Below are 25,725 nucleotides of genomic sequence, written 5' to 3'. Positions count from 1 at the left end.
TTCCTTCTCAAAAATAAACATGAATCCAGACGTAAAAGATGAGATTACATGTGCGCTGAGCTGAGCCTAATGACCATAATTTCATAATTTCTCTAGGCAGTGGTCTAATTGGTGTAATTTGTACAATAAATAAAGATGTGCAGAATTATTCTTTACATTCTGTAAAATGCTTTCCACATCATTTTCCATGTAATGATTTTAAATGTTACAAAATCTGTGGAAAACATCAGCACTAACGTCAGCAGACTGCAGTCTGAATGCCAGCAAACAAAAGGTGTCTTTAGACAGCGTCAGTAGGAGGGTCATTAGTGACACATGTTAATGAGCCATGATAAGTGCAGAGGTTATGAGCTGAAGCTTTTTTGTTTGCTTTGTTTATTCATTCACAGGAGTCGCTCACTCTGTTCGTTTGGATCTCTCTGCTGTTTGTGTTCTTAGTACAGGCCGTGAACTCCATCACTGTGCACACACTTGTTCTATCTGTCTACTGTTTTATTTACAATTTATCTGTTTCATACGGCTTCACCACGGCTGCGGTTATTCGTCAACACAGACTGATATCTGTCTGGCAGCTTTCTTTTAATTCCTCCAAGCAGTCTTCAGGAATAGTTTTCGAGGCTTCTTGAAGGACGTTCAAAGCTTTTCTATCAAGATGATCCCACACTGATTCAATGATTTTGAGATCTGGACTCCGGGGAGGCCAGTCTGTTACTGATAATGTTGTGTTGTGTGTTTTCTATCTTGGTATGCAGTTACTGCATTGGTAGCATCTTTGGGATCATTGTCCAATCAGAGGCTTTGAAACACAGCCCCAAACCACAACCGAGCCTCCACTGTTTTCCAAAGATGACTGTAGACCAGGGGGTCCCCAATCCCAGTCCGCGAGGGCCGGTGTCCCTGCAGGTTTTAGAGCTCACCCTGGGCCAACACACCTGAATCAAATTATTAGTTTATTACCAGGCCTCTGCAGAACATCAAGACATGTTTAGGAGGTCATTTAGCCATTTAAATCAGCTGTGTTGGATCAAGGATACATCTAAAACCTGCAGGACACTGGCCCTCGAGGCCTGGAATTCGACACCTGTGCTGTAGACCCTCACTTGTGGTAGCTCCATCCTGAGCTCCTCTGAACATACTGATGGCGATTTGGATCCAAAAAGGCTAATCTGGATTCTCCACTCCATACGGCCTTCTGGTGATTTTTTAACATTTATTTTTATTTGATTAGCATTCAAATATCTCAATGAATACAGAATTAAGATCTACCACAAAGCGAGAAAGCACGAGACAAAGCTAATCACATGCGTATTACGCCAAGCCTTTAAACAAAAGATCATTTAGTGTGCAGCTCGTGTACACAGGGCTTGAAGCAAAAGAGCAAAACAAACAAACAAAAAACAAAACATAAAACCTTCCACCTTAGATAAGTAAATACATTAAATTAAATTTCATAACAATAATCAAAGCAAAACAACCAAGAGTTTCAGTATTATTATTATTGCTCATTTCATTCTTGAAACTCTAGTTTTAAACATGTTTTTAAACAAGGAAAATGAAGTACACCTTTTTTAAATCACTGTCATAACTATTCCACACATTAACCCCTCTGACAGAAACACATCTCTGCTTTATGTTTGTCCTTTTCTTGTTTTTTCTTGTTCTGGAGTAATTTGGCAAACCTCAGCCTTTCCTCCCTGTTTCCTTAAGAATGGCTTCTTGACAACAACGCTTTCACTGGGAGCATTTCTGATGATGCCTCAGTGACATTAGATGGATCCACTGGAGGGTCAGATGCATCTCTCAGGTCCTGTGTCAGATCTTTGCTGGGTTTCTTCCTGTTTCTCACGGACATGACTTGTAATTTGTCGTTTATACTGTTGTTTATGGTGTACAGTGTTTTTGCAAGAGGCTTGTCAGCAGTGTAAGCATGCACTGCTGAGCTTAAAATGATTTCTTTGCCAGTTCACTGCCAACGTTTAAAAAATAAAGAACTTAGGGCTTCATTTAAATCGTTTGTATACCATCAACATCAAAATTTTAATTTTTGGTCACATTTTTCCACCAGTCTTTCGACTTATTTGCTACTAATGCTGAAAATGTCTGTACAGAAATCTTGGTTACTGCAGAGTCCATGCACACCTGCAGTTTGACCCTGTCTAAATAAATGATCTATAGCTGTGTTACAGATGGTTAGAGCTTGATCAACAAGAAATAAAGAGCCGTCATCTGCATTAACTGGAGCGCATTAAGTCGTGCTACGTTGAAGTGGCTCATTGTGCGCTCGGGAGCGGTGTAGCTTTAAGAAGGAGGTGGGCAGCGCTCCGATGACGCATGAATAATCCTGAAAAGATGCTTCTAAACTCCAGGCCGGAGCCAGCGTGTATGATGGCTGTTGACTGAGCTGGAAGAATTTCCGAGCCTGGCACGATCAACTGTTGAGAAAATAGTTTGAACAGGTTCAGGAGCTTGGGAAGCGACTCTAAATGCAGAATAAAACACACCCATTCTGGCAGATTGGCTTCTCCAAAAGACAAATACAGTTATTTACTATTAAGGCATTTACTAACGACAGAGGGCTTTCTGTTTGCAGCTCTATGTGCGCTGCCCAGAGCCAACTTGAGGGAAGGAACATTGGAAGAATATTTCTCTAAAAGTCTTTTGCTGTCTGTCTTGAAGAGGAAGTGCTACCATGCCACATTTGAGAACACTATGTGTCTATTTCTTGGTAGCCCTGAGCCCAGTTATGACAAACACCATCACCGAGGACATAGATGTTTTGGTATTTTTGCCACAAAATAATTCTTATCTTTTTTCATATGAACGAGTCGCACCAGCGATCCATTACGCACAAAAGAGACTGAAGGCGGACGGGGGTCAGTACTCCGGGTTCAACTTCAACATCCAGTTTGAAAACTCCGACTGCCTCTATGATGCTTTCTTCACATTAGCGGACAGGTCTTGCGGACAGAAGCCCGACCTGATCCTGGGTCCTGTGTGCGAGTACGAGGCTGCGGCAGTGGTAAGGCTGGCGTCCCACTGGAACATCCCGGTGATCTCGGCAGGTGCCCTCGCCACGGGTTTCGCGAACAAGAACAAAGAATACTCCCACCTGACTCGCATCGCCCCGTCCTACGTGAAAATGGCAGAGACTTTCACGGCGATGTTTGAACACTTCACCTGGAAGAGCGCTCTGCTGGTCTTCGAGGACGACCGGGAGCAGCGGAACTGTTACTTCACGTTAGAAGGAGTATACCATCTGATGAGTAACTATAACATCGAAAGCTATGTGTTAACTGAAGACAAACCCCTGGACACGGACGAGCTCCTGCGAAGCATCAATGACATGGGAGGTAAAGCAGCTTTCCTTAGTCACTTTAAAGCGTCTCCCTTAATTAGACGGTGTCTGAAATAAGTCTTGACTTTAGGTCACTGGATTTGGCTGACAGCTAACCATCATTCATAGCTTGGTGTAGACTATATATTGTTTGTGTTCTGTTTCAGTTGATGAAACAAATGAGCCCTACACTGATGTGCCCTTCACAACCCTGTATTTATCTGACATATCAGTTTGTACATGCACTTCATAGTCCTCCACTAAAGCAGATTTCAGGTAATTAAACAATCATAATGGGCTAAATTAGGCACTGCCAGAAAATGTAAGTACAAGTATATACCTGCACTGTCACACAAATTCACAGTCTGTACATTAACAACTATCCAAGTTTCAGCTTCAGCAGTCTGAATTAGGTCAGTCTTGTAATCTTCTCCTCCACAGCCTTTCAGTACACGCAATAAATGGCATTATTACCAAAACCAGCACAATCTGTTCAGGCACAGGGATTAACTGACAGTTCATTGAATCAACTAAATGTTTTATCAGACACAATAAGCAACCTGAAGCTGTGAGAGATGTTTCCTCTTATTCCCTATTCTGTCCTGTTCTCTTACCACACGATTCACATAACAAAAGGCAGAGTGAAAAAGCATTTTCACTTTTTTTGCACATTTCTCAAACTTTCATGTTTCAGATCATCAAACAAATTTAATATTAGACAAATTTAAAATGCAGTTTTTACATGATGATTTAAATAACCCACCTGGTCCTGTGAAAAAAAAAAAAAGTAATTGCCCCCATTTGTTAAATCATGAGTCATGTGATTAACCACATCATTTTTGGAGAGCTGGGTTTAATTTCCTTAGCCACACCCCTTTAATGTCAAAGCCTGTGATTCAACAATAAGAAAGAGACGGCGAAGCGGCATCGATGGGCGATTTCCAGGAGAAACGCCGGCTCATCTCACATGGGCCAAAACACGATGTTTGATTATTTGGGGGGAAATGGTCTATGGACATCGTTGCTGATGTAAAACTAAGACAGCATTTCATAACAGGAACATCACACCAACAGTTCAACATGGTGGTGGTGGTGTGATGGTCGGGGCTTGCTTTGCTGCTTCAGGATCTGGATATAATTAGTGGAACCATGAATTCTAGGACAATGTCAGTTTGCTCACTCATGTTCTGCAGCAGGACACACAGAGTGTCTTCCTCTGAATAGTTTTTAAAAAACAGGTTTTTTAGTGGCCTATTCAAAGTCCACACTCAAATCTGATATGTTTAATCTTACAGTGAAACCATTATTAAAAACCAATCATGTTATCTTATTAAAATTTGTTTCATCTGAATCATGTGTGATAAATATGCAAAAAACTAAGGAATCAGAAAGAGGTCGAATACTTTTGCATGGCACTATCTACAGTAGATAATATAATTTAACATCTATAATAATGAATCCAATTATAATCCCAGATTTTTAAAAACCTCTGGTGTTTTTAGAAAATTAAGATGAATACAGAAGGAAGCCGTCCTGTAACTGAGAGAAACCCTGTCAGATATAACTCTGCTGCTTCTGCAGTGATTCCTCACAGCTCTGAAAACATTAATAAATACTTTAAAAAGCAGTGATTTTTCAGCCCGTTCCTCTTCAGACCCAAGCAAACATCCCTCGTGTAGCACAAGCTATCACTGGTGATAGGCATGTGTGTATTTGTTTGGCCTCACCCCACCCACTGCCTCCATTGCTTAGACAGACTTACATAACATCCTGCATGCTGTCTGCATGGTTCATCATCTCGTGTCTAAAGGTTTTGTTGCTTCTCACTTGACAATCTGGACTCCTTCTTCTCTCCAGGAACATTTCCAACTCACCTGGAACCACAGCAGCCAACCAGCATCATGTATGCTGTCACGTCTACATGATTGCTCTGTTTCAGTGCTCATCACTATGTCACACAGCTTCTTCTCTGCGAGCGTGTCCAGAGGTGTTTTTGCATGGAGCCATTAAAATCAAAACTCCACTTGAAAGTAAAGAAGCCAAGACCATTTAAACCAGTGGGATTACTGTTGGTAAATAAAGCATGGTAATGACATGCAGCAAATCACAGGGCCACCCAGCAATCCAGCCAGGGACTCACTCAACACATTTGAACATGTGGTATGTGCTTAAAGCGCGAGGCTAAAACACTGATTAGCAGCTTGTTGGCACCGCTGCTGTGGTCATGACAGCCCCTGAGGAAGTGGCACCGTATCAGAGTAGCGGCTGTGCCGGTGTCCTAAAAAGTTGCCTGTGATAAACTTTAAATGGTGACGAGAGACTAAGTGCACTTGATAGCAAGAAATTAGTTTGAGATATTTTATGGGATTCAACAACCGAGCAGTGGGCAGAGCTGAACCCTCCTCCATGTTTCATATACGGCTACACAAAAATATCAATAACCAATGTGAACACAGCAGGTTTTTCTAAGAAATGTAAATCTTTACTTTCCTAACTAGCTTCCAGTGAGAGGCATCACGTCTGATGATGCTGTGACAGCTCTCAGCTTTTTTCCCCTCTGGCACTCAGTTGCTTCTCTCATCTGTTATGATGTCACGTTTGTAGGACATGATCAGCTTTTACACAAAACTCTGTATGAAGAGTCCAGAAGACCAGAAATGCCCACAAACATACTCTAATCATAAAGTGCAACACTGTATGGACTGTTGCATATTACACAACTTGTTCAAGATGAACAACTAATTGAGTGTAAAACAACTGCCAACATGATTTTATAAATGGTGTTGTTGGCCCGTCACTCAGAGACAGCACAGCGTTACAGCCTGCAAAGCAACTATTGTACTGGGAAATATCACCACGGCTGGAAGGGCCCAAACAATCCAGAGTGGTGTCCTGGCACCAACATGAACAGGTCAACTTGATAATAATTACATATTATTAGTTATTTTTTGTGTGCTGTATGGTGTTGCTTTCATCTGACAGCACAGAGATGCTTGATCAGCAATAAGGAAATAATGACGTCTGTGGTTAATAGCAAGTTATTACTGCTAAAACACAAATAATGTCCAAATATCTTGCATAAACAGTAGGGATGGGACTCAGTTTTGCAGAGAGCTGAGTCACAGTAGTTCAGTTCGGGTGAATAGTTAGTCTGCTTATCAGTGTGACATGCACTCAAGCTACAATCAGCTGATTTCAGTCTGCGTGTTGCAGTCTACAGCATGGATATGGACATTACTTTTACTACATAAAATGATGAGAGCGCAACGTTAAAGTGCAAGCTGCATCCATCTACACAGATGGCATGCTAATGCTAAGCTAGCCATAAACCCAAAGTGATGTTAGAGTGGGCGAATGCTGACCCTAGCAGCCAGAGCCTGAACTTCAACAGGTAACAAACAGGTAAGCAGTTGGACTGCAGCCTCTGTTTCTACCTGTTCATGTTTCTAAGGTAGAGTCACTGTGGTGATAAAGTTTGTTCTGGTTTTCATCTTTGCTTTGTGTTTTCAGCTTTGTGTTCGTTCATACCTAAATACTGAGAGAAAGATCATATTAGGACAGGGCTTTGTGTGGGACTGGAGCCTTGGGTTTAAATGTGTTTCAGGTCATCTCATGGCTAAATGCAACACTAATATAACAAGTAGCATAATGAATTATTTTCTCCTGGTAGTAATTAAGTAACACACTGGATTACTTTTAAGAACAGTGTTGTGTAATGTGTGTAACACATAACGACCCCAGCACTGATCACAACTGACAGGGGAGATACAACAAACACAGACATTTGACCACATTGCATCCAATGGTAAATGGACTGATTCTTATATAGCACTTTTCGACTCTCCCGGAGTACTCAAAGCACTCTATACAACATGCCTCATTCACCCAATCACTTCTAAACTCAAGTGCAACTAATAAGCATTCACACTCCGATGGACGCATCGGAGGGCAATTTGGGGTTAGTATCTTGCCCAAGGATATTTGGCATGCAGACTGGAGGAGCCAGGAATCGAACCACCAACCTTCCAATCAGTAGCTGATCTGCTCTACCACCTGAGCTACAGCCACCCATGTGCACAAATGTCATGTCATTAATATGCTGCTTAGTGGTGACTCTAAGAGTGAAGTCAATGACAATCAATGAGAGGATCATTCAGTAATAGGAACTCCTTAATAATAATAATGTAGTATAGGTTGCCGTTTTATAATAACAGAGCAGGGAGAATACTAACAGGAACTAAAACGAGAGCTCATATTTCGCCCATATGAGCTTCTCTTTACTGACTTACTGAGTCTCGAATTAAATTTAAAATCCTTCTCCATCCAGTGTCAAGTCCTGAATGATCAGGTCAGTGATATCTTAAAGACCTCATATAGAGCTGGGCGATAAAACGATAACGATATGTATTGCGAAATAACTTTTTCTCGATAGAAAAATGTAACTATTGCGATAGGCCTCATCTCTCTTGTCCTCTTAAAAAAAAGAAAAAAAAAGAACAGCCAATCCAAATTAAGTAGCGCAGAGCCGAACCAATCACAGCTGCAGCGTCACGTCACGTGACTTGTTACGTACAGCACAAGCGCCAAGGCGCACATGTGTATTTGTTTTTGCAGCCGTGCAGCCCGGGTAATGAAGGAAATGAGTTTGCCGACTACAGAAAAATCAACCAAGAGCTTGAGCGAAGGTTACCGAAGAGAAAACAGATGATGGTTCCAATGCCGGAGAGATTGTCGAACGGAAGGGCCATAGAAGTTCCGTAGTGTGAAGGTATTTCGGCTATTTCAAGTCTGACAAAAACAGAGTAGCCAGCGACTGTAAATTGTGCCGAAAGCAAGTCTGGAAATACAATAAAGCGGTGCATGCTCAGTCTCTGACTGAAAGCGCTAATTCGTCATTCGGCTTTTGTCAGACTAAAGTAACTGTTAAAACTGTTTGAAAAGCTAAGCTATACAACAAGGAGAGATTGAGAATTTCCTTTTAGTTCTCAGTTTATTTGATATTGACTAAAGTTAGTCAATTTTGTCTGTTCTTCTGTAAAACGACCTAAGATTTATTTTTAGAATTAATATTTTGTTTCTAAGTGGAACTGACAATTTAGTCTGTTTTGTTTGTTCTGTTTTGAAACTTAAACGCTTTAGCGGCTGCCTTTTGTGTAGTTTGCAATATTTGCCTTTATTTATCTGAAACTGAAGTCTCATGTTCCTTAAGTACATCTACCCTGTTGAACTTATTATGGGAAATAAATATTTTAATTAAAACAAGCTGCTAATTATTTCACATTTTACTTGTGAGCAACGGCACATTTAAATCTTACAAATATAGTTATTTGGCTTATATCGTGATATATATCGTTATCGCCTGAAATGAAAAAAACATATCGTGATATGAAAAAATCTTATATCGCCCAGCTCTAACCTCATACTGTCTTGCATTTCTCACAGTTTCCAAAAATAGAATGGGATTCAAAGCCTTTAGGTGTCCAGGAAATAGATGCGTCATCTACTTTTAAAATCGAGCTTCAGTCTTTCCTTTTGAGTGATGGTGACTTTGAACGTCCCCTTAGTTATTCTGATATAAGCTCCGGCTGCTGGGGGAATCCCATCATTACTGAAAAGTGTTTTGTGAAAACACCACGTCCAGTTTTGGGATATCCTTACCTGGATGATCGATGCATTAAGACCTCAAATGGTACAGACTTTTGTGTGTGCTATGTGCTTTCTGCTGTTAGTGGTTAGACTCTCTGTGCTTATCTCTCTGCTTTCTCGTTTGATGCTGCAACCTTTCAAATGTCAAATGCCTGCCCTCACTGAGGCCTGTTTGACAGAGAGCTCCGGTTAAAAGGTGCTCTTTCTCCCCAGTGCTGCAAAGTTCTTACTCAAAGGGATTTGCTAAGTCCTTAGCTTCTTATCTGTAGTATTGGTAAATGGTAAAATGGGCTGGTTCTGAGCACTTAAAACACTTTATACAACATATCTCTTTCACCCATTTATGAGGTTTTCCTATGGCTAAGGGTTTACTTTCCAACATCCCTCTCTGGATGGACTGGAGAGAAACTTGGGGATAGGATCTTGCTCAAAGACATTGGGTATGCTGACTGTAGCAGCCAGGGATTAAATCACCAACGTTCTAATTCATAGATGATCTGTTCTACCTCCTAAGCTACAACCACCCCACATCCATGTCATCCACTTGGAAAAGCCAGAAAATCAGATTCTTGTGTTGTGATATTTTGAGTTTTGTGTTTCCTTTACTATATTTATAAAGACCCAAAGGGTCGGTTTATCCTTTAATAACCTTTAATCTGCTTTTGTTGTGAATTTACCTTAACTTTTAATGCAGAACAATATAAACAGGTTTTGGAGCAACATACCAACGCTTGATGTGTTTTTCAGAACAGGCCATTCTTATTTTGATAGTATCAGAATACATTCTGCATATATTCCACATTGCATATACAGCATATATTCCAACATATATACGGCTCAGCAGTAAGAGTCAAGGTGTAAAGCTGTCTCACAGGTAATCGCACTCTATTATTCATGAAAGCCAATTAGTACATTTTGATAAAATCACTTAAAATGGAGCTAGTGTTGTTTTCAGATGTTACCTGTCCCCCATATCAGTTAATATGATGACAGGTGCTTCCATTAGCTAGAAGACTTCCGTTTGAAGACTGAAGAAATATCGTCTCCTCTGATGAGTCTCAAATTCTGTAGCAACATTTGGAACATGATTGAACAATATGAAAGCATGCATCCATGCTGCCTTGGCTCAGCTGGTGGAGGTAGGTCACAACCTCAGCCTGTTCTCATTCCCGACGCGTAATGTACTGGCGATTTGTCACGTCCCGAGGCATTCAATGGGAACGGAAAAGGTGACCTTCCGCGTTCCTATGCGTTCCAGTCGTTCCAGTGTTTATCTGTCTGACACACTCGACCAAACAACAAATACATTCAAAATCTAAACGTCTTTTCCAGCGAACATAAAAAAAAAAAATCCCTGACGTAAAGTTAAGTTTTTTGTGCAATTCGCCACATCTCAAATAAATAAATAAATAAACAAATAAATACATAAATAATCCAAAAAGTATCTATATTAATACTGAAACAAACAAGAAAAGGTCAAATATTCCCTCCACACAAAACTTATAAATTCTGTGACAGGAAACGAGCATGTTTACCTCATCAGGTGTTAGCAGTGTGCACAGGTGGTTAACAACATTAGCAGCGGTGTTAAAGACACGTTCTGCCGTGTGCTTGTGGCTGGTATACACAGATATTTCCGTGCCATGTGTGACATCAATGGGAAATGTTTTTCATGTATTTTCCACCAAACTAGTGGATCGTCCTCTCCGTCTACGACCTCCTCGCTGACAGTCTATTTCTCTCTGCGCCTTCTCCTCCAGTGTGCAATTTGGCAATTAGTTCGTCCATGTTTGGACTTTTTCTGTGTTCTAAACGCACAAATCAGTCTGTGCATGATTACATTGCTCCGCCCATCAAAAAGTCTGCGCATGTGCGACTGATGATTTTCAGTTGGAACATTTTTACATATCGCCCAACCTTAGCTTGCACTTCATGTTGCAGTTTAAAAATGATCTTTACTTGCCATTGTTATAGGAAGCAATACCTGTAGAGCAGGTATTGCTTCCTATAACCTTACGTTTGCCTTACCCTATACCTGATGGAGCCTCGATAGACTGAAAATTTGTAAACCAATAAATGTGGTGAGCAACCCTGTCTGCAGGAGTTTCATTTATGCGAAACTGGTTAGGAGAGCGCATATTAACCAGTAACATTAATTATCAGTGTTAAATTATGTGATTAACATATGCTAATATCATCCTAAATGCTAAGACTGAACAAAGCCTGCTGACCTGGTTCTACATTGTTTCTTCTGTTTTTCTAAAAATGTAAACTATGTATTTTTTATCCATCTACACAGTAAAGAAAAAATGTTTCTTTACTGTTAAAGTAAAAACGTTTATGAGCGATACACTGTTACAGCTTAACTACAGTCTCAGTTCATCAGTCCAAGCTCATCAGTTCCTCTAGGAATGGTGTTGAGAACTACAGAAATTGAAACACTACCATGACATTAATACTCGTCCTGGGCACCATCTGCTCCTCTTTACATGTTCAGGTTATGGTAGGCAACTAATAATATGTCATCAGCCATCAGTTTCTCTCCACCAGGTCTGGAAAAAGCAGTGCCTGCGTGTTTGTAATTGCATTATGGATAGAGCCGTGGCTGTGGTATACAACACTAGATTCAGAGCCACTTCAGGTAAATGTTGACATATGCAGTTTTCTTTATACTTATAGATGTATTGCCATCAAAAAATAAAACACTGATGAGATTTTCATCAAAAGTAAAAGTTTAAAGATTTGATATGTTTGAGAACCAAATGTTGGGTTATTACTTTAGACCGTGTCCCAACTTTCTGGAGCGGGTATTGTACAATAATACCTTAAGTCAACCTGGGGGTCATGTTTCTATGTTGAAGCACAGATTTGAAGAGTAATATTATTTTTTTCTAAATGCTTCATTTATGCTACTTTTAAACCATGAATATTAAAGGCAGTGAATCACATGTTTATCAGCTTCAGTTTCAGGCTGTCGTCAGCTTTGCCCGTTATAATCTGACGATTCAGCTTCTCAGATTTGATCAGTTTTTTGAGATGATGTCATTTGGAATTTGATCCTTTAGTTTGATTTTCCTGAAAACTGAAAAATTAATTGTTTTATACTCAGTTTGAAATGCAAATAAAATTACAATGTAAGATGTTTTTACCATCAGAAGTGGATGAAATTACAAAAGGTTGAAGTTTGTATTTTAAATAACTGGGAAAGAAAGTGGAAAGAGGACATATTTAGGCAAACAGGGAAAACTGAAAACGCTGGATCAGTTGTAAGTGCAAGACATGCAAAACTGTTACATCACATTATGCCCATTTTCAACTTACAGTGCAGTTTCACTCGCTGGGCTTACGTCCTTGTTTTAGGTTTGGCAGCGTTTTAGTAGATAAAGGCGAATGGCTAAATCAAGAATTGAGCTGCGGTTTGTTGAAGGCCTCGATGGTGCCTGGGGGCGGCTGGCAGATCCCCCCGTGTACTAATGAGATGTAAAGGGTGGGGCATGAAAACCAGAATGAACAGCTTGTAGAACTGGGGCGCGGGGTGCGGGGTCATATATAGAGAAGAACCGGAAGGGGCGTGTTTGGAGGCATGGTCCAGCCCCTGAAATTCAGATAATTTATCTCCAATAATTCAAAACTATGTGCTTCTCCCAACATATGCAAACAAAAAACCGAACTATTTGTTATAGACGATTTTGTAGCAGGAAGATCGCATAATAAAGATTCTAACACAAACTGAAAATAAAGCACCTTTCTTGTGATTGGTTCATTTCCAGTGTTTGTCCATCTGAGACCTGCACTCTGGTCCTGAATCTGTATGAAGGACAGAACTCCTCCAAGGCTCCTGTAGGACTCGTGATCCACTTTGAGTCTATGTCCACAAGTGACCTGATGATCAGGCTGAAAGGTTCAGACAGTGATATGTACCCCAGGACTATAATAATCAGGAGAAACAGTTAGTCAGGAAATAAATATTGATTTCTGTATTTTAAGGACTCTGTTTAACTGACCTACATATATATATTTATGTTCCACCTTCCTTTCTTTTCCTTATTCTGTTCACCTGTCTGACAAGCACATCCAACATCACTTGTTGTTTTATGGAAATGGCATTACAATTTGCCTCTGCCCATTTTCACTATGTTCTAGTTTGAAAGCTAACAGGCAAAACAGGGCATTTGAAATACAGTGTGGGCACTCAGTAAGTGCTCCATTTGCTGGCCCATTCCTGAGTTCATTTGTAACGAGCATCAGCGCCCCAGCAAAAAGGAAAATCCAGAAGTTTTGAAATATTGCTGGCTGCAAGCGCTGCCCCGTGGAATGGCTTGCAGAGCATATACAGGGCCAGTAGTGTGTGTAGAGCCCAGTGTAATTAAAGGGTGCTACAGTGCTGGCAGTACTGAGGTGAAGTTTGTCCCACTGACTCAAGGGATATTTCAGGAGGTGTGTTTAAGTGACAGAGTTGTGAGGAATGTTCCAGCGAGACTCTGAATCTTCCTTATTAGAAGGGGCGCTGGGGTTACTGTTTTTCAATTGCAAGCCTTGTTTGTGCAGCCATGTGTTTGTTGGTTTATTTATTTTTAATCACTGGGACACCAGAGGGGAAAAAAAAACCCCTTTTATACAACCCAGCAAAATCATTCGTTACATTTGACTTTTTCCTCCTCGGCTCACTTCATTCATTTCGATCATTAAATATTTAGTTTAAAGTAAACAGAAAAGGCTCTGCGGTTTACAGAGTAGTGAGGAATCTGTTTACTAACATGGATTTCTTAAATTCTTCAGATGATTATCTTTAAATTCCTGCAATTAATACGCAAATCAAGGTGCATTATATGAACTCTATTATTTTGATTAATAATTTGTTTTCTCGTTTTCGAGGACTTTGCATTGTTGAATTTAATTGAGTAATAATAATAATAATAATGATACAATTACAATTTGAAAAGTGGTTGGTTTTTAGCATTGGAGAAACACTGACTACATAGTTCTGGTAACTTGTCCCAGCGTGTTGGAGTGTGAAGACCAATCTCTGAACTCAAATGTAAAATAATTTAATTTTATATTAAATCTGTGTTCCACAAGTGTGAATAAAGTGTGCATACTTGCTCACAAAGTGCTGTTGCTGTTTCACTCGTAGTTTAGTGACTTTATCTGCACTTTTTAACTCCAGAATTCTGTTTGGAGCTTAAACAAATGCAGTAATGTCTGACGTCAAAATACAAAGTGTGGACAAATGAGAAGAAGCTGCATCTGTATTTGTTAAACTTAGTCACTGAAATTAAGTTACACATGAAGGTGCATCCAAAGAGAACCAGCATCTTCTGAGCATGTCTCAGTTCAGTTTGTGCAGCGCCAAATCACAACAGGATCACGACGTTTTATATTTGAAGTTAAAGACGCTACAATAATGCCTCCACACTGTATGTGTGTAAAGCTTTCTTCTTTTGAGAAAAATACAAATCCAGCACTGATCCTGACTTGCAGTGAATCAAACTGTAAAAAACGTAGCACGGTTCATTTCTAGCACTGACATATACGACACCTGTGTTTATTTTAGTCATTTTATCTCAGCTCTGCATCAAATCTCCAACAATTTTTCCCATCACATGTGGACAGCCATCAGTAGGAACACCTGCCGTTTGGCCCATTTCATCACCAGTCTACCAAAGCATGTCCTTACCTGTGCCACGGACATCACAGCTTTGTCCAAAGAGCAAAAGGGAAAAAGACACAGTTGTGTTGCGTTTAAACTAAAGTGTCCTCTATTCATCTTGATATGGTTTAACTGGTAAGGCACATGCCTCTTTTTCTCAGGGCATATTAGTGTGTCAGGCCACCAAGCACTTCCTGTTTGTTTGTTGTTTTTTTTTTAAATTTTGTAGACAGCAGCTGGTGCTTCTTATTAAAAGTGAAACAATGTAGGACTCATATAATCTCTGTTCTATGGTCCAAGCCCTTTGCAATGATTGAGGTGGTAAACCAACAAATTATATTAAGTATATAAAGGTTACAAAATATAGGTTTCATCTATGTAGTGTATTAACTCCATCTTAGAAACAGGAGCTTGTACATCTGGAGACAACTTGAAGTCCTGGTTGTTTGTGTTGATATGAGTCAGCTGTGCAGTTCATACCTCCTGAGCACCTTCCTCTGTAGGATGTTCTCAGGCATGCCCCTGTCCACATCTGCATATGAACACCAGATACTGAGAAATGGAAGAAGCTGGGCTGCTGTAATGAATCTTTTCCTTACAGCTCATTAGTGTGTATCTAAATGCTTTGTCTGTTGTGCAGCGACATCAAGCAGGATCAGAAAGTTCTTCATCTTGAAGATCGAATCAGGTTTTGAAATGAAATATGAGTCATGATGCAGTCTGTAGAGAGGGCTTGATTAAGTTAAAAGCTTATCTGTTCCATCAGATGTGAGGACGGTGTCTGACTAAAATGACTGATTAAACTGAAAATATACAGTTTAAGTAACAGCACTGATTGTGCCAATGTGGCCCAAAAGCAGCACACTGCATGGAGTCCATCAGCTGATTAGCTTTACCCAGCTGTCTCTGACGGCAGCTGGTCCAGTATCTGTTCCATCTGCAGGCTCTAATCAGAGCGACGTGCATCCAGGAATACACACCACACATCCACTGGTTACATTTTGTGCAACCAGCAACACACTGTTGGAAATAGTCCACAGAGCGCTCTGTGTATACGTGCACATCAGGCCTGTTGCTTACAGTAATAATTATCAGCAGCTGTGCTGGAGATAGGCTTGTGGTAAATTTCTTACTGTTTTCACTTTGATGGTTCTTTTCATCATTTGAAGCTATGTGAGGTATGTGTGTTAGAATTTGATTAACATGATATGCTCCTCAAAAAAGAATTACATCTGGGACATGTGGGGCGTTTGATTTTGTTGTTAACAGTTCTGAACTGGACACATGCTATTGTGGAGCACTAACCTGCACATCAAGAAATATTGTAACTGGCTACCCAGTGAATTAAATGTATTAAATATCTGATGTGCTTGGAATGAAAATCTGTTAGAAACTACGATTATTTGATGTCTGTTTGCCACACAATGCAAAAATGTATACAAGTGTGGCAAAACCACACCACCCTGACTGTGAATCTGACTCAATTGTTATTATTTTTACTATTATTTGTGGAGCTTGGGTTATCTTTTAATGTAAATTACACTAATGCTTACCTAAATTAATTGTCCCTTTTCATAACTTATTGTGTCCAAATAAACTGATGAGCCTATTAAATGACTTTTTGTCTCTGTCTGATTTTCTCTGCAGTGGTGATTATGTGCATGGGAGCAGACAAAATAAGAGAGATCATGCTGGCTGCACACAAACGACAGATGACAACTGGCAAATGCATATTCTTTAATGTTGAACTCTTTAATGCCTCTTCTTATGGTAAGTTAACATCCATTACCTTAAATGTGTCTAAAATACATATTAAAGGTAAATAATTATTAGACAGCACTGGCGTTGTCTGTCAAGGTTTGTTAAAGTGTGTACCAGTTAAGTAAGGCAGTGCATTTCTGTATACGTTTAAATGGAAAATAGAGGTAAAGTTGCAGATTGCACCTCTCCTTCCAAGTGTGCAGAAAATAAGCTGCAAGGTGGTTGGTGCCCACGTGGTGGTGACCCCCAAACCAGATGGACAAAAGTGAAGGGAGCCATTAGGCTGAAGGAGGAGTCCCAGAGTCCTATCGGGCTTGGTTAGCCTGTGGGACTTCCGAAGCAGGTACTGACAGGCCAAGCGGAACACAGCTTGGGCAGTGACTGAACCAAAAACTCAGGTGTGGGAGGAGTTTGGAGAGGCCATGGAAAAAGACTTGTGGACTGCCTTGAAGAGTTTCTGGCAAACTCAGGCGACTCAGGAGGGGTACAAGTGCTGGTGGAGCACTGCTGACTTCAACTGAGGATTCAGGCAGTGGAAGGAATACTTTGAGGACCTCCTTAATACCACTGATATGTCTTCCATAGAGGAAGCAGAGTCTGGGGATGAGGGGGACGACTCGTCCATCACCGGGAGTGAGGTCACTGAGGCAGTTAAATAACTCCTTGGATGCAGAGCTCTTCAGGTGGATAAGAGTCGCCCTGAGTTCCTGAAGGCTTTGGATGTTGTAAAGCTGTCTTGGTTGACACGCCTCTACGATGGAGATCAGGAGTGGTACCTTTGGACTGGCAGACCAAGGTGGTGGTTCCTGTCTTTTAGAAGACAGAGGGAGGGTGTGCTGAAACTATACGGTGATCACACTCTTCAGCCTCCCCAGGAAAGTCTATGTCACAGCGCTGGAAAGGAGATTCCGTCTGTTAGTCGAACCTCGGATAGAAGAGAAACAATGCAGTTTTCGTCCCAGTCACGGAATACTGGACCAGCTCTTTATCCTCTCAAGCATACGTGAGGGAATGAGAATCAGCACCTTCAATCTGAGGCCATGGTCCTCAGACGGAAAAGGATCGAGTGCCCACTCAAGTCAAGTCAAGTGGCTTTATTGTCAGTCCAACCATGTGCAGTGGTACAGTACACAGTGAACGAGACAGCGTTCCTCCGAAGCCATGGTGCTACATACAACAGACAATCAACACAGGACTACATGAAGTGAAAAGACTGAGCATTGTGCATAAAGTAACTTGATGTATGAAGGTGTGTGTGATAAAAAGCACAAAAACAAAATCATTTAGTCTGGAGTGGTCGTTGTGTGCTACTGCTGTGCCGCCATAGGTTCATGAGGCTCCGGGTCAGGGACGAGTTACCTCTCCCTTAGAGATAGGGTGAGAAGTTCAGTCAGAGCCGCTGCTGCTGCACATCAAAAGGAACTAGTTAAGGTGATTTAGGAATTTGACAAGGATGCCTCCTGGGTGCCTTCTGGTTGAGGTGTTCCAGGCATGTCTCGCAGGAGGAGGCCCCATGGGAGATCCAAGACAGGCTGGAGAGATTATATCTCTTGGCTGGCCTGGGAATGCCTTGGTGTTCCCTCGGACAAGCTGGAGGTGGCCAGGGAGAGGGAGGTCTGGGCTTCTCTGCTTAGGCTGCTGACCCAGCGACCCGGCCTTGGATTAGCGGAAGAAAATGGATAAATGGATGGATATTAGTGACATTATCCATTTAATTCTTTCAAATTAGAATCATTGCAGACTACTTTAGTTCACTTTAATTCAATTTTATCGATATAGCACAAGTTCTCCTCTTTATGAGGCATCAGTAGATGTGAAACGATTAAAGAAAGACTCTCAGTAGTTCTTAGTTCTACTTCACAGGTTCAATTTGATGGGGTTTGTATGTAAAATGTATCTAGCATGCTCTATGTAACAAGCAAAGCATTACATTTGTAAATTATTTGGTAATTGTAGCTTTTTTCTGTCCCTGGAAACTTAAATTCTAGGCAATGGCTCATGGAAGAGAGGTGATGAATACGACAACGATGCAAGGCAAGCCTACGCTGCTCTGAACACTGTGACTCTCCTGAGAACTGTCAAGCCTGAGTTTGAGAACTTCTCCATAGAAATGAAAATGCCCTTTGAAAAAGTAGGGCTTCGTGACTGCAACGACTGTGAAAATGTAAGTATGTCTATCAATATCAGACTAAAACAAAGAAGTGTAAGGCATAAGAAAACTGAATCGTAAATGCTGATATGTTTGCCTCATATCTCGTGGTTTAAGGCAGTGATTTTGGAGGGTTGAGTGAACAGAACTAAAAAAAATATAAACGTGTGACAACTGGAACTGTACAGGACTTTTCCAGGGTTAGAATAAAATAACACTAGTCATAATATATGTCTAGTGTTAAATAGCAGTTAAATAGCAGTCTAGTATACTAGAAAATTTGCATTTCCTGCGAAAATGCTGTGTGGATGCCTTAATGCTGAAGCTGTCTGCTGAAAAGCTGAAAAAGATGAAAAGTTGCATGGTGGTGAAAAAAAAAAACGTTGGCCTGAGCAGGATTCGAACCTGGCCCTCCTGGACTCTAGGCAGCTACTCATCTTACTGACCCAAACTGTCTCGCACAAAGAAGAGGTGGACAGACTGACAATTCTGCTGAAATGAGCAGAAGCTGCTGAGAATTGTGCTGATAAGAGGTGAAAAGGCTGAAAATTTTGCAGAAAAGAGGTGACTTAGCAGAATTTCTGCAGAAAAGAGGGAAAGAAGCAGAACGTTGCGCTGAAAAGAGGTAAATGAGCAGAATTTCTGCTGAAAACAGGCAGAAGGTTCTGTATGTAGAAAAAGAAACACTGTTGAACCATGTGTGAAATAAATAAAGAAATGAAATGAAAGAACAACCTGGTTCTGCTCAAATTCACCAATCAGAGGTACTGCCTCAGTCTGCTTCATCAGGCTGTGTACTTGTTTCTGCCATGGAGCGTTAACAAGAATCTGAGGTCCATATTAGAAAAGCTGCTAAAATCATAAAACTTTGCAGAATTGTAATAAATTAGCAATATAAATTACAGGTCTGTGATAGTGTATAAATTTGTAGTGAAAAAAAAAAAAAAACATGTGGACCAAGGTGGGATTGAACTCACGACCTTTGAGCTGCAGAGCCGTGTCATTACTGATTGCGCCACCTGAGAAGGGGGCGGTTGTCTGAAAGACAGAGACTTCAGCAGTCAGAATTAGATCGCGGTAAGAGGCGAAAAACGCCGTTTTTTGGTGTTACAAAACGTCGTGTAACTCAAAAACTAGGAGGGCTAGCAGCATAATTCTTGTACTGGGTGAATCAGCGGACCTTGGTGTACTTTGACTGCGATTTTCATAGCTCTTTGTACCTCCATCGCGGAGATATGACGAGAGAAGAAACGGCTTCATTTTCAGAGTGTGAAAACTGAGAGGAGGACAGATTTCCACCCCTCAAACAAACGTAATTTATGGCTCAACGGTAAGATGAATGTAAAAACTGCTTCCACTGTGAGTGTCAGGAGTGTCTGAAGATATATTGGCACAAGCCTCATGTCCTAACTTTGCTTTGTTTAAGAGATATGACGATTTGAAAATGCCTCCCGTTACAGAATTTCAGCTCTGAATTTCAAAACCTCCCCATAGACTTTGAATGGGGAGTTGTCAGACCTTGTGTCACTTCGAGGCAAATTGCGAAAAAACGGTAAATCTCACAATAAAGATAGTGACATTGTCTGAAAGCCAGCAAAACTACCTACGTTTTGATGTGTAATTTGTGGGGGTTGAGTGGAAATTGAGCGAGTAGCGAGAAGTTGTTCGGACATGAAGAGAAAATTCAGAACAGACCAGCGCTCAATGTGAGTTGCATAGCAACCTTAACAACGCATGTATTTTCTGAAAAATCACAGTTTTGGAACTGAAAACTTAAAGAGAGATAAGATTAAAACGGTAACAGATCTGAAAAAGCTGAATCACACAGGAATAGCCCAATAATCTGAGAACATTTTAAAGTTTGAATGGAGTTTCTGGGTGAAAGTATGAGGAAGTAGTTACGTTTCAAAACCAAGCAAGTTTTAGCAGAATTGTGGAAGTTTTCCATTCATTTCAATGGGACAAATTAAAGGAAAAAAGTGTAATATTTTAAAAAGTATAATAGTAATAAACACCAAAAGTCATAGCCGGCATTAGCAGAAAGAGCAGAACAGTTAAGAGTTTGAACGGTGAAAATCGGCTGAAAACTGAGGAAGTAGTTAAGTGCCGAAAAACGTACGGAAGCAACTAGTAAATAGTGGAATAAAGAATAAAGAGAAACAGGAACTCAATAGTGTGGAAGCCCTTTGAGGGCATCCACACAATTAGCTCACACTAAAACTGCTGTTAAGATTATTCCAATTCAGTTTTATTTATATAGCGTCAAACTACAACAAAAAAACCCTCAAGGTAAAGATCCTACAATAATACAGATAACCCCAACAATTAGATGACCCCCTCAGAGCAAGTACAACCTCAAACTGGCGAGTAAAACCCCAAGCATTATTTCTATACATGTCAGAGGTTTTAGGGAAGTTCAAATTGGGAAAAAGTCAAAAAACAAAATCAAACAATTTTGTCTATTAATTGTGAAGTCATTTTAAAGACTTAAAGTTTTGACCACAATCATGTTGGTTTTTTAAGCCAAAAATGACAAAAATCCCTGGCTCCCCCTAGTCTGCATGTCAACTATCCTTGGGCAAGATATTAAGTTTCTCTCCGATACGTCCAACAGAGTATGAATGTTAGCTCAGTAAAATCATAGAAGAAAGTGCTTGTGTGAATGTAGCATGTTGTATTAAGCTTTGAGTACTGTGGGAGAAAAGCTCTATATAAGAATCAGTCCATTTACCATTTGTGTATTGAGTAAATTGATAATATAAAATATCTGTCAGTTCTTCAAAAGATAAATGTATACAATGTATCGTAACAGCTGTCCTAAAAAGCCATCGTGATTTTGTGAACAGCACAGTCACTTCATGAATTTGTTTCATGTCAGGTCAACATGTTTGTTGAGGGATTCCATGATGCCCTGTTACTGTATACCATCGCCTTGCATGAAGCCATGAAAAATGAGTACAGCAAGAAGAATGGAACAGAGATCACCTCACGTATGTGGAATAGAACATTCGAAGGTAAACACACGAGATGGTGTTATGGGACCATAATTTAGTCTGATTTTATTTCATATATGATAAAATATAAACTTGTAGACTTCAGATTTGCTTAACTGTAAAGCAACATCTGCACATGAACAAAACAAAAGCAATGAAGAATGAACTTTTAAATGCCACTGATGCAAATGAGTAAAAAAACAGGCTGACGTGGAATTAACACTGACATTAATATATCATTGTACAGATAAAACAGTGACTGATCACTCTGCAGGTACTGTGCAAAATGATAAGGATCACTCTGAAATCATTTGCTCTCTAGAAAACAAACAAATCTGAGAAGCAGTTTTTGAACCAACTACTGTGAATTATCCAAAGCATGACTGGAACCACATGCTTTATGTCTGTGGCCGCTACAAAAAAGTATTTCTGCATATTTGTCACATTTACACGTTTCAAACAGATTTTAACATTAGACAAATATAAATTGAGTAAACACAAAATGTAATTTTAAAATGATGATTTCATTTATAAAGGTGGGAAGAGGTTATCTACGTGGTCTAATGTAAAAAAGGACTTTCCCCTAAACCTAATAACTGGCTCTGCCACAATGACAGCAAGAACTCCCGTCTTTTACAACTCTTTGGAGGAATTTTGCCCCACTCTTCTTTGCAAAGAGTTTTTATTCAGCCGCATTGGAGGGTTTTCAAGAATGAACAGCCTGTTTAAGGTCATGCCAAAGCATATTAATCATATTTAAGTCTGGACTTTGAGGCCAGTCCAAACCCTTTCCATTTTTTAAGCTATGCAGAGATGAACTGGTGCATTTTGGATCATTTTCCTGCTGCATAAACCAAGTAAGCATGAGCTTCCTGGTTTTAATTGAAGCAGAAGCAGCAAAGCAGCCTTAAGCCATAACACTACCACCACCATGTTTGACTGTTGCTGTAACGTTCTTTTGTGACCTCCTGGAGGAGATGTTGATGCACTCTTGGAATAATTTTGGTAGGTTAGTCACTCCTGGGAAGATTATTTAAGAACTTTATCTTTGTTTAGTACTACAATTTGTTTTGTGATCTGAAAGATGTAAACGTGACAAATATGCCAAAAAGGAAAACAAAACAAAAACCTTTTCATGGCACTATGAGGTAGTGAGGTATCTTTCCCTCTACATTTCTGGGATTTAGTCAAATAACGCTGCTTCACAATGGGTTGCAGGAATTGCTGGCCAAGTGTCTATAGATGCCAATGGTGATAGAAATGGAGATTTCTCTTTGATGACCATGACAAATGTTGAAGCAGGAACCTATGAGGTAAGAAGAAGCTCTAAGGCTTCGTATTGTGAATGTGCTGTGCAGCTTAATAACAACAACAATTTTACTCATTTACAGGTGGTGGCTAATTACTTTGGTGTAAATGGAACTTTTCAGCTGTTGCCAGCATTCAACACTGAGCATTTCACTCTGAAAGGAGGGGATAAAGACCACCCTGAGAAAACAGATAAATCAGACACACCCTGTAAATGTATGTTAATTACATGTTTGACATTGATGGCAATATTTTTGGTGCAATGTTTGTTTTCACTAATAAGTCCTCGTCCACACAGGTGGACTAGGAGTGTCAGCTTTGACTGGAGTCATAGTCGGAGCTGTTCTGGGGGCTGTAATCCTTGTAGCATTCTACTTTTTCAGGTAAAAAACTATGTAGTCAGCTTTTCTGGACAGTGGCGTGTTCTGTTGTAATTTTGCCTTGGATAAAAACCTTGTACACTTTAGGAATTATATTTCAAATGAAACCTTACTGACTCAAAACTGGTTTACTTACTGAAATTAGGAAGAAATGAAAACTCTGCGCACTTCAGAGTCTATCAGCAGTCACATCATCAAACACTCAAGTGAAGGGCTTTCATATTAGATTTTCCTGACTTGTTTTGCATGTTATGCCGTTTTAACTTTAGCCCCTGCTTTCAGAGCTCTCCATGACTTTGTTGAGTATGATTTAATGGTAAAAGAGAGGAATTAAAGTAAAAATTCTAGACGAAAACAAACATAGTGAAAGGCATCATTTTCTACTTTATTTTGAATCCTTCAGAAAAAACTACAGAATTACCATTGAGCGTCGCACACACGGCGAAGAATGTGACTCTGGAAAGCATCGTCAGTTACGAGAAGACTCCATCAGATCAAACTTCTCAGCAGCATAATGACAGGCTGACACAGTCCTTGGAGAATCGCACATGTGACCAAAGACTTTGCAGTGGCTGTCAGTAGACCCACAGTGTTAGTTATGAGACACTCGTTTTTGTGTCCTTTGATGTTTTGACTATATTAACTCAGGACAGCTGTAACAGTCACAAAGCACCACTCACTTGGATTTTCCCCCACACAAAGGTAAATGATTGTATTGGTGTTTCATGATATTTGGCCACAATGTTCTTTGAGGTTTTTCTATGCATCTGGTATTATTGTTATTATTATTATTATTATTATTATTATTATTATTATTATTATTATTATTATTATTATTATTCACACAATTCTAACTATTAACTGTGAATAATTCAAAACAGTATTTAACACTATATTGGCATGCACTACTAGCAGAGTTGTTGAGGTCTATTTTTACCTTGCAGTTTTAAAAACAGTGTATAAGTGTAGTACACCTAAATGTCATCTTAACACTTTAAGGATATAACAGAGCTAAAGGGGTGTAGACTAGATCTATATCAATAGGTGATAAGCTACTGATCTTGAGCTACTGATACTGTAAGGTTTTCAGTTCATTACAACATTGCTGCAGTCTGGTAGCCTTCATACAAATCATGTTCCATCAGTTTTCTAAACATGCTGATTTCTAATGATTGTTTTCTTTTAAATAATTTTATTGTAAAAATTCCTCATATAATTAATTCACTACCTGAAAAGATACTAAAGATATTTTTACTTTACTGATAATGTGTACTTTACGTTGCATTTTTATTACTGGTTCTTTATGAAACTTTAATATAGCAGTAAACAATATTTTCTGTGTAAAGATGTGTATAGAAGCATAATTACAGAGAATTACTAAACACTTCCTGTCTGTGTCTTGCAATACAAGCGTCTCGTACATGACATTTCATGAGTCCTTCCCTTTGAAACATTGTCCTGGTTCATAAAGAGACACATGTGAAGGTGAAAGTGAGATGACAGAGTACACTCAGGAGCAGCCAACCCCAAAACCCAAAGTAGTAAAAACAATACTTTATTCATATTTACTTACTTTCTGCATCCCTGCTGTTCTCCTCTGTGCTCTCTTTCATTCTGTGTGTGTCTACATCACCTTTGAGGCTGTAAATAAATTGCAAAGAGAAGAGAAAGGTGACCTGATATCTTTGACACTTGTCTCACTTCCAATGAACGGATGTCCGTAAACACAAATCTGGACAGGAGCCCAACAGCACATGATCATCAAGGCCAAGTTTTTTGCCAAAGGAGAATAAGTTATTAAGTAAGTTGTTATTAAGGGCGTATTGTTGAGACATTCATTAATTAGTTAGTGATTTATTTATATTAGTACAGACATGGTTTTTAGTAACATAAATAAGCTCTTTTCTACAGGCTGTTTAATAAAGAGATCTATAGATAAGGTTGTTAGCTTACTCATTGAGGTTGTAGGCAGGAACTGATTTATTGTTGTTTTTTTTTAAAAAAACAAACAAAAACAATTTTATTCTTAAGCACTGGGTTAACTTTTATTTAAATCTGTGTGTAATATTATTATAATGACTCTTGGCATGTGGTTGTGTATGATGACTGAACATTGAACACGATGTGTTTAAATTATTCCTTGTAAATTATAACATCTATTATTTTACATATTTCTCTCAATATTGAATTTATAATAAGTTTGTATTTTCTTGTTATGATTATTTCTGAAGAATACTTTTACTACACGAATAGTTCAGTTGTACCCTACAAATACTTCTCAAGTATCACTTATAAGTATAGGGAGCTCTTGAGTTTATAAGCCAGTGTTAATATTGATTTTTTTATGATATTATTTTAATTAGAGTATACGTTGTGATAATTAGGAATACAGTTTATCTTACGTCATTAAACTTTTGGTTTGTCTGAAATGTCATCAACATTGTTTTTTTTAATAACATGCAAATAATGAATAATGAGAATAATAAGTGATATTGAATTCTTGA

The 25,725-nt window shown here is 39.5% G+C and overlaps 1 protein-coding gene across 1 annotated transcript; it reads left to right on the top strand.

Moving 5' to 3' along the window:
• Positions 1-1,236: 1,236 nt before the first annotated feature.
• npr3 (natriuretic peptide receptor 3) lies at positions 1,237-25,657 on the top strand. Its single transcript, XM_031731264.2, has 8 exons — positions 1,237-3,350; positions 16,278-16,400; positions 18,380-18,555; positions 21,419-21,554; positions 22,752-22,846; positions 22,925-23,057; positions 23,140-23,224; positions 23,625-25,657. The coding sequence occupies exons 1-8, from the start codon at positions 2,690-2,692 to the stop codon at positions 23,734-23,736; spliced, it is 1,521 nt and encodes a 506-aa protein (XP_031587124.1). The 5' UTR covers positions 1,237-2,689; the 3' UTR covers positions 23,737-25,657.
• Positions 25,658-25,725: the final 68 nt, after the last annotated feature.

The sequence above is a fragment of the Oreochromis aureus genome, linkage group 12 (genome assembly GCF_013358895.1).
Source record: "Oreochromis aureus strain Israel breed Guangdong linkage group 12, ZZ_aureus, whole genome shotgun sequence".
Taxonomy (NCBI): Eukaryota; Metazoa; Chordata; class Actinopteri; order Cichliformes; family Cichlidae; genus Oreochromis; species Oreochromis aureus.
Note: the sequence above shows the minus strand (reverse complement) of the source record. Positions and strands in the feature narration are given on the sequence as shown.

Coding starts and splice junctions, on each gene's coding strand:
- npr3 (XM_031731264.2), top strand. CDS start 2,690: ATGCCACATTTGAGAACACTATGTGTCTATTTCTTGGTAGCCCTGAGC. Junction 16,401..18,379: donor CTTTAATGCCTCTTCTTATG/GTAAGTTAACAT, acceptor CTTAAATTCTAG/GCAATGGCTCATGGAAGAGA. Junction 22,847..22,924: donor TTGAAGCAGGAACCTATGAG/GTAAGAAGAAGC, acceptor ACTCATTTACAG/GTGGTGGCTAATTACTTTGG.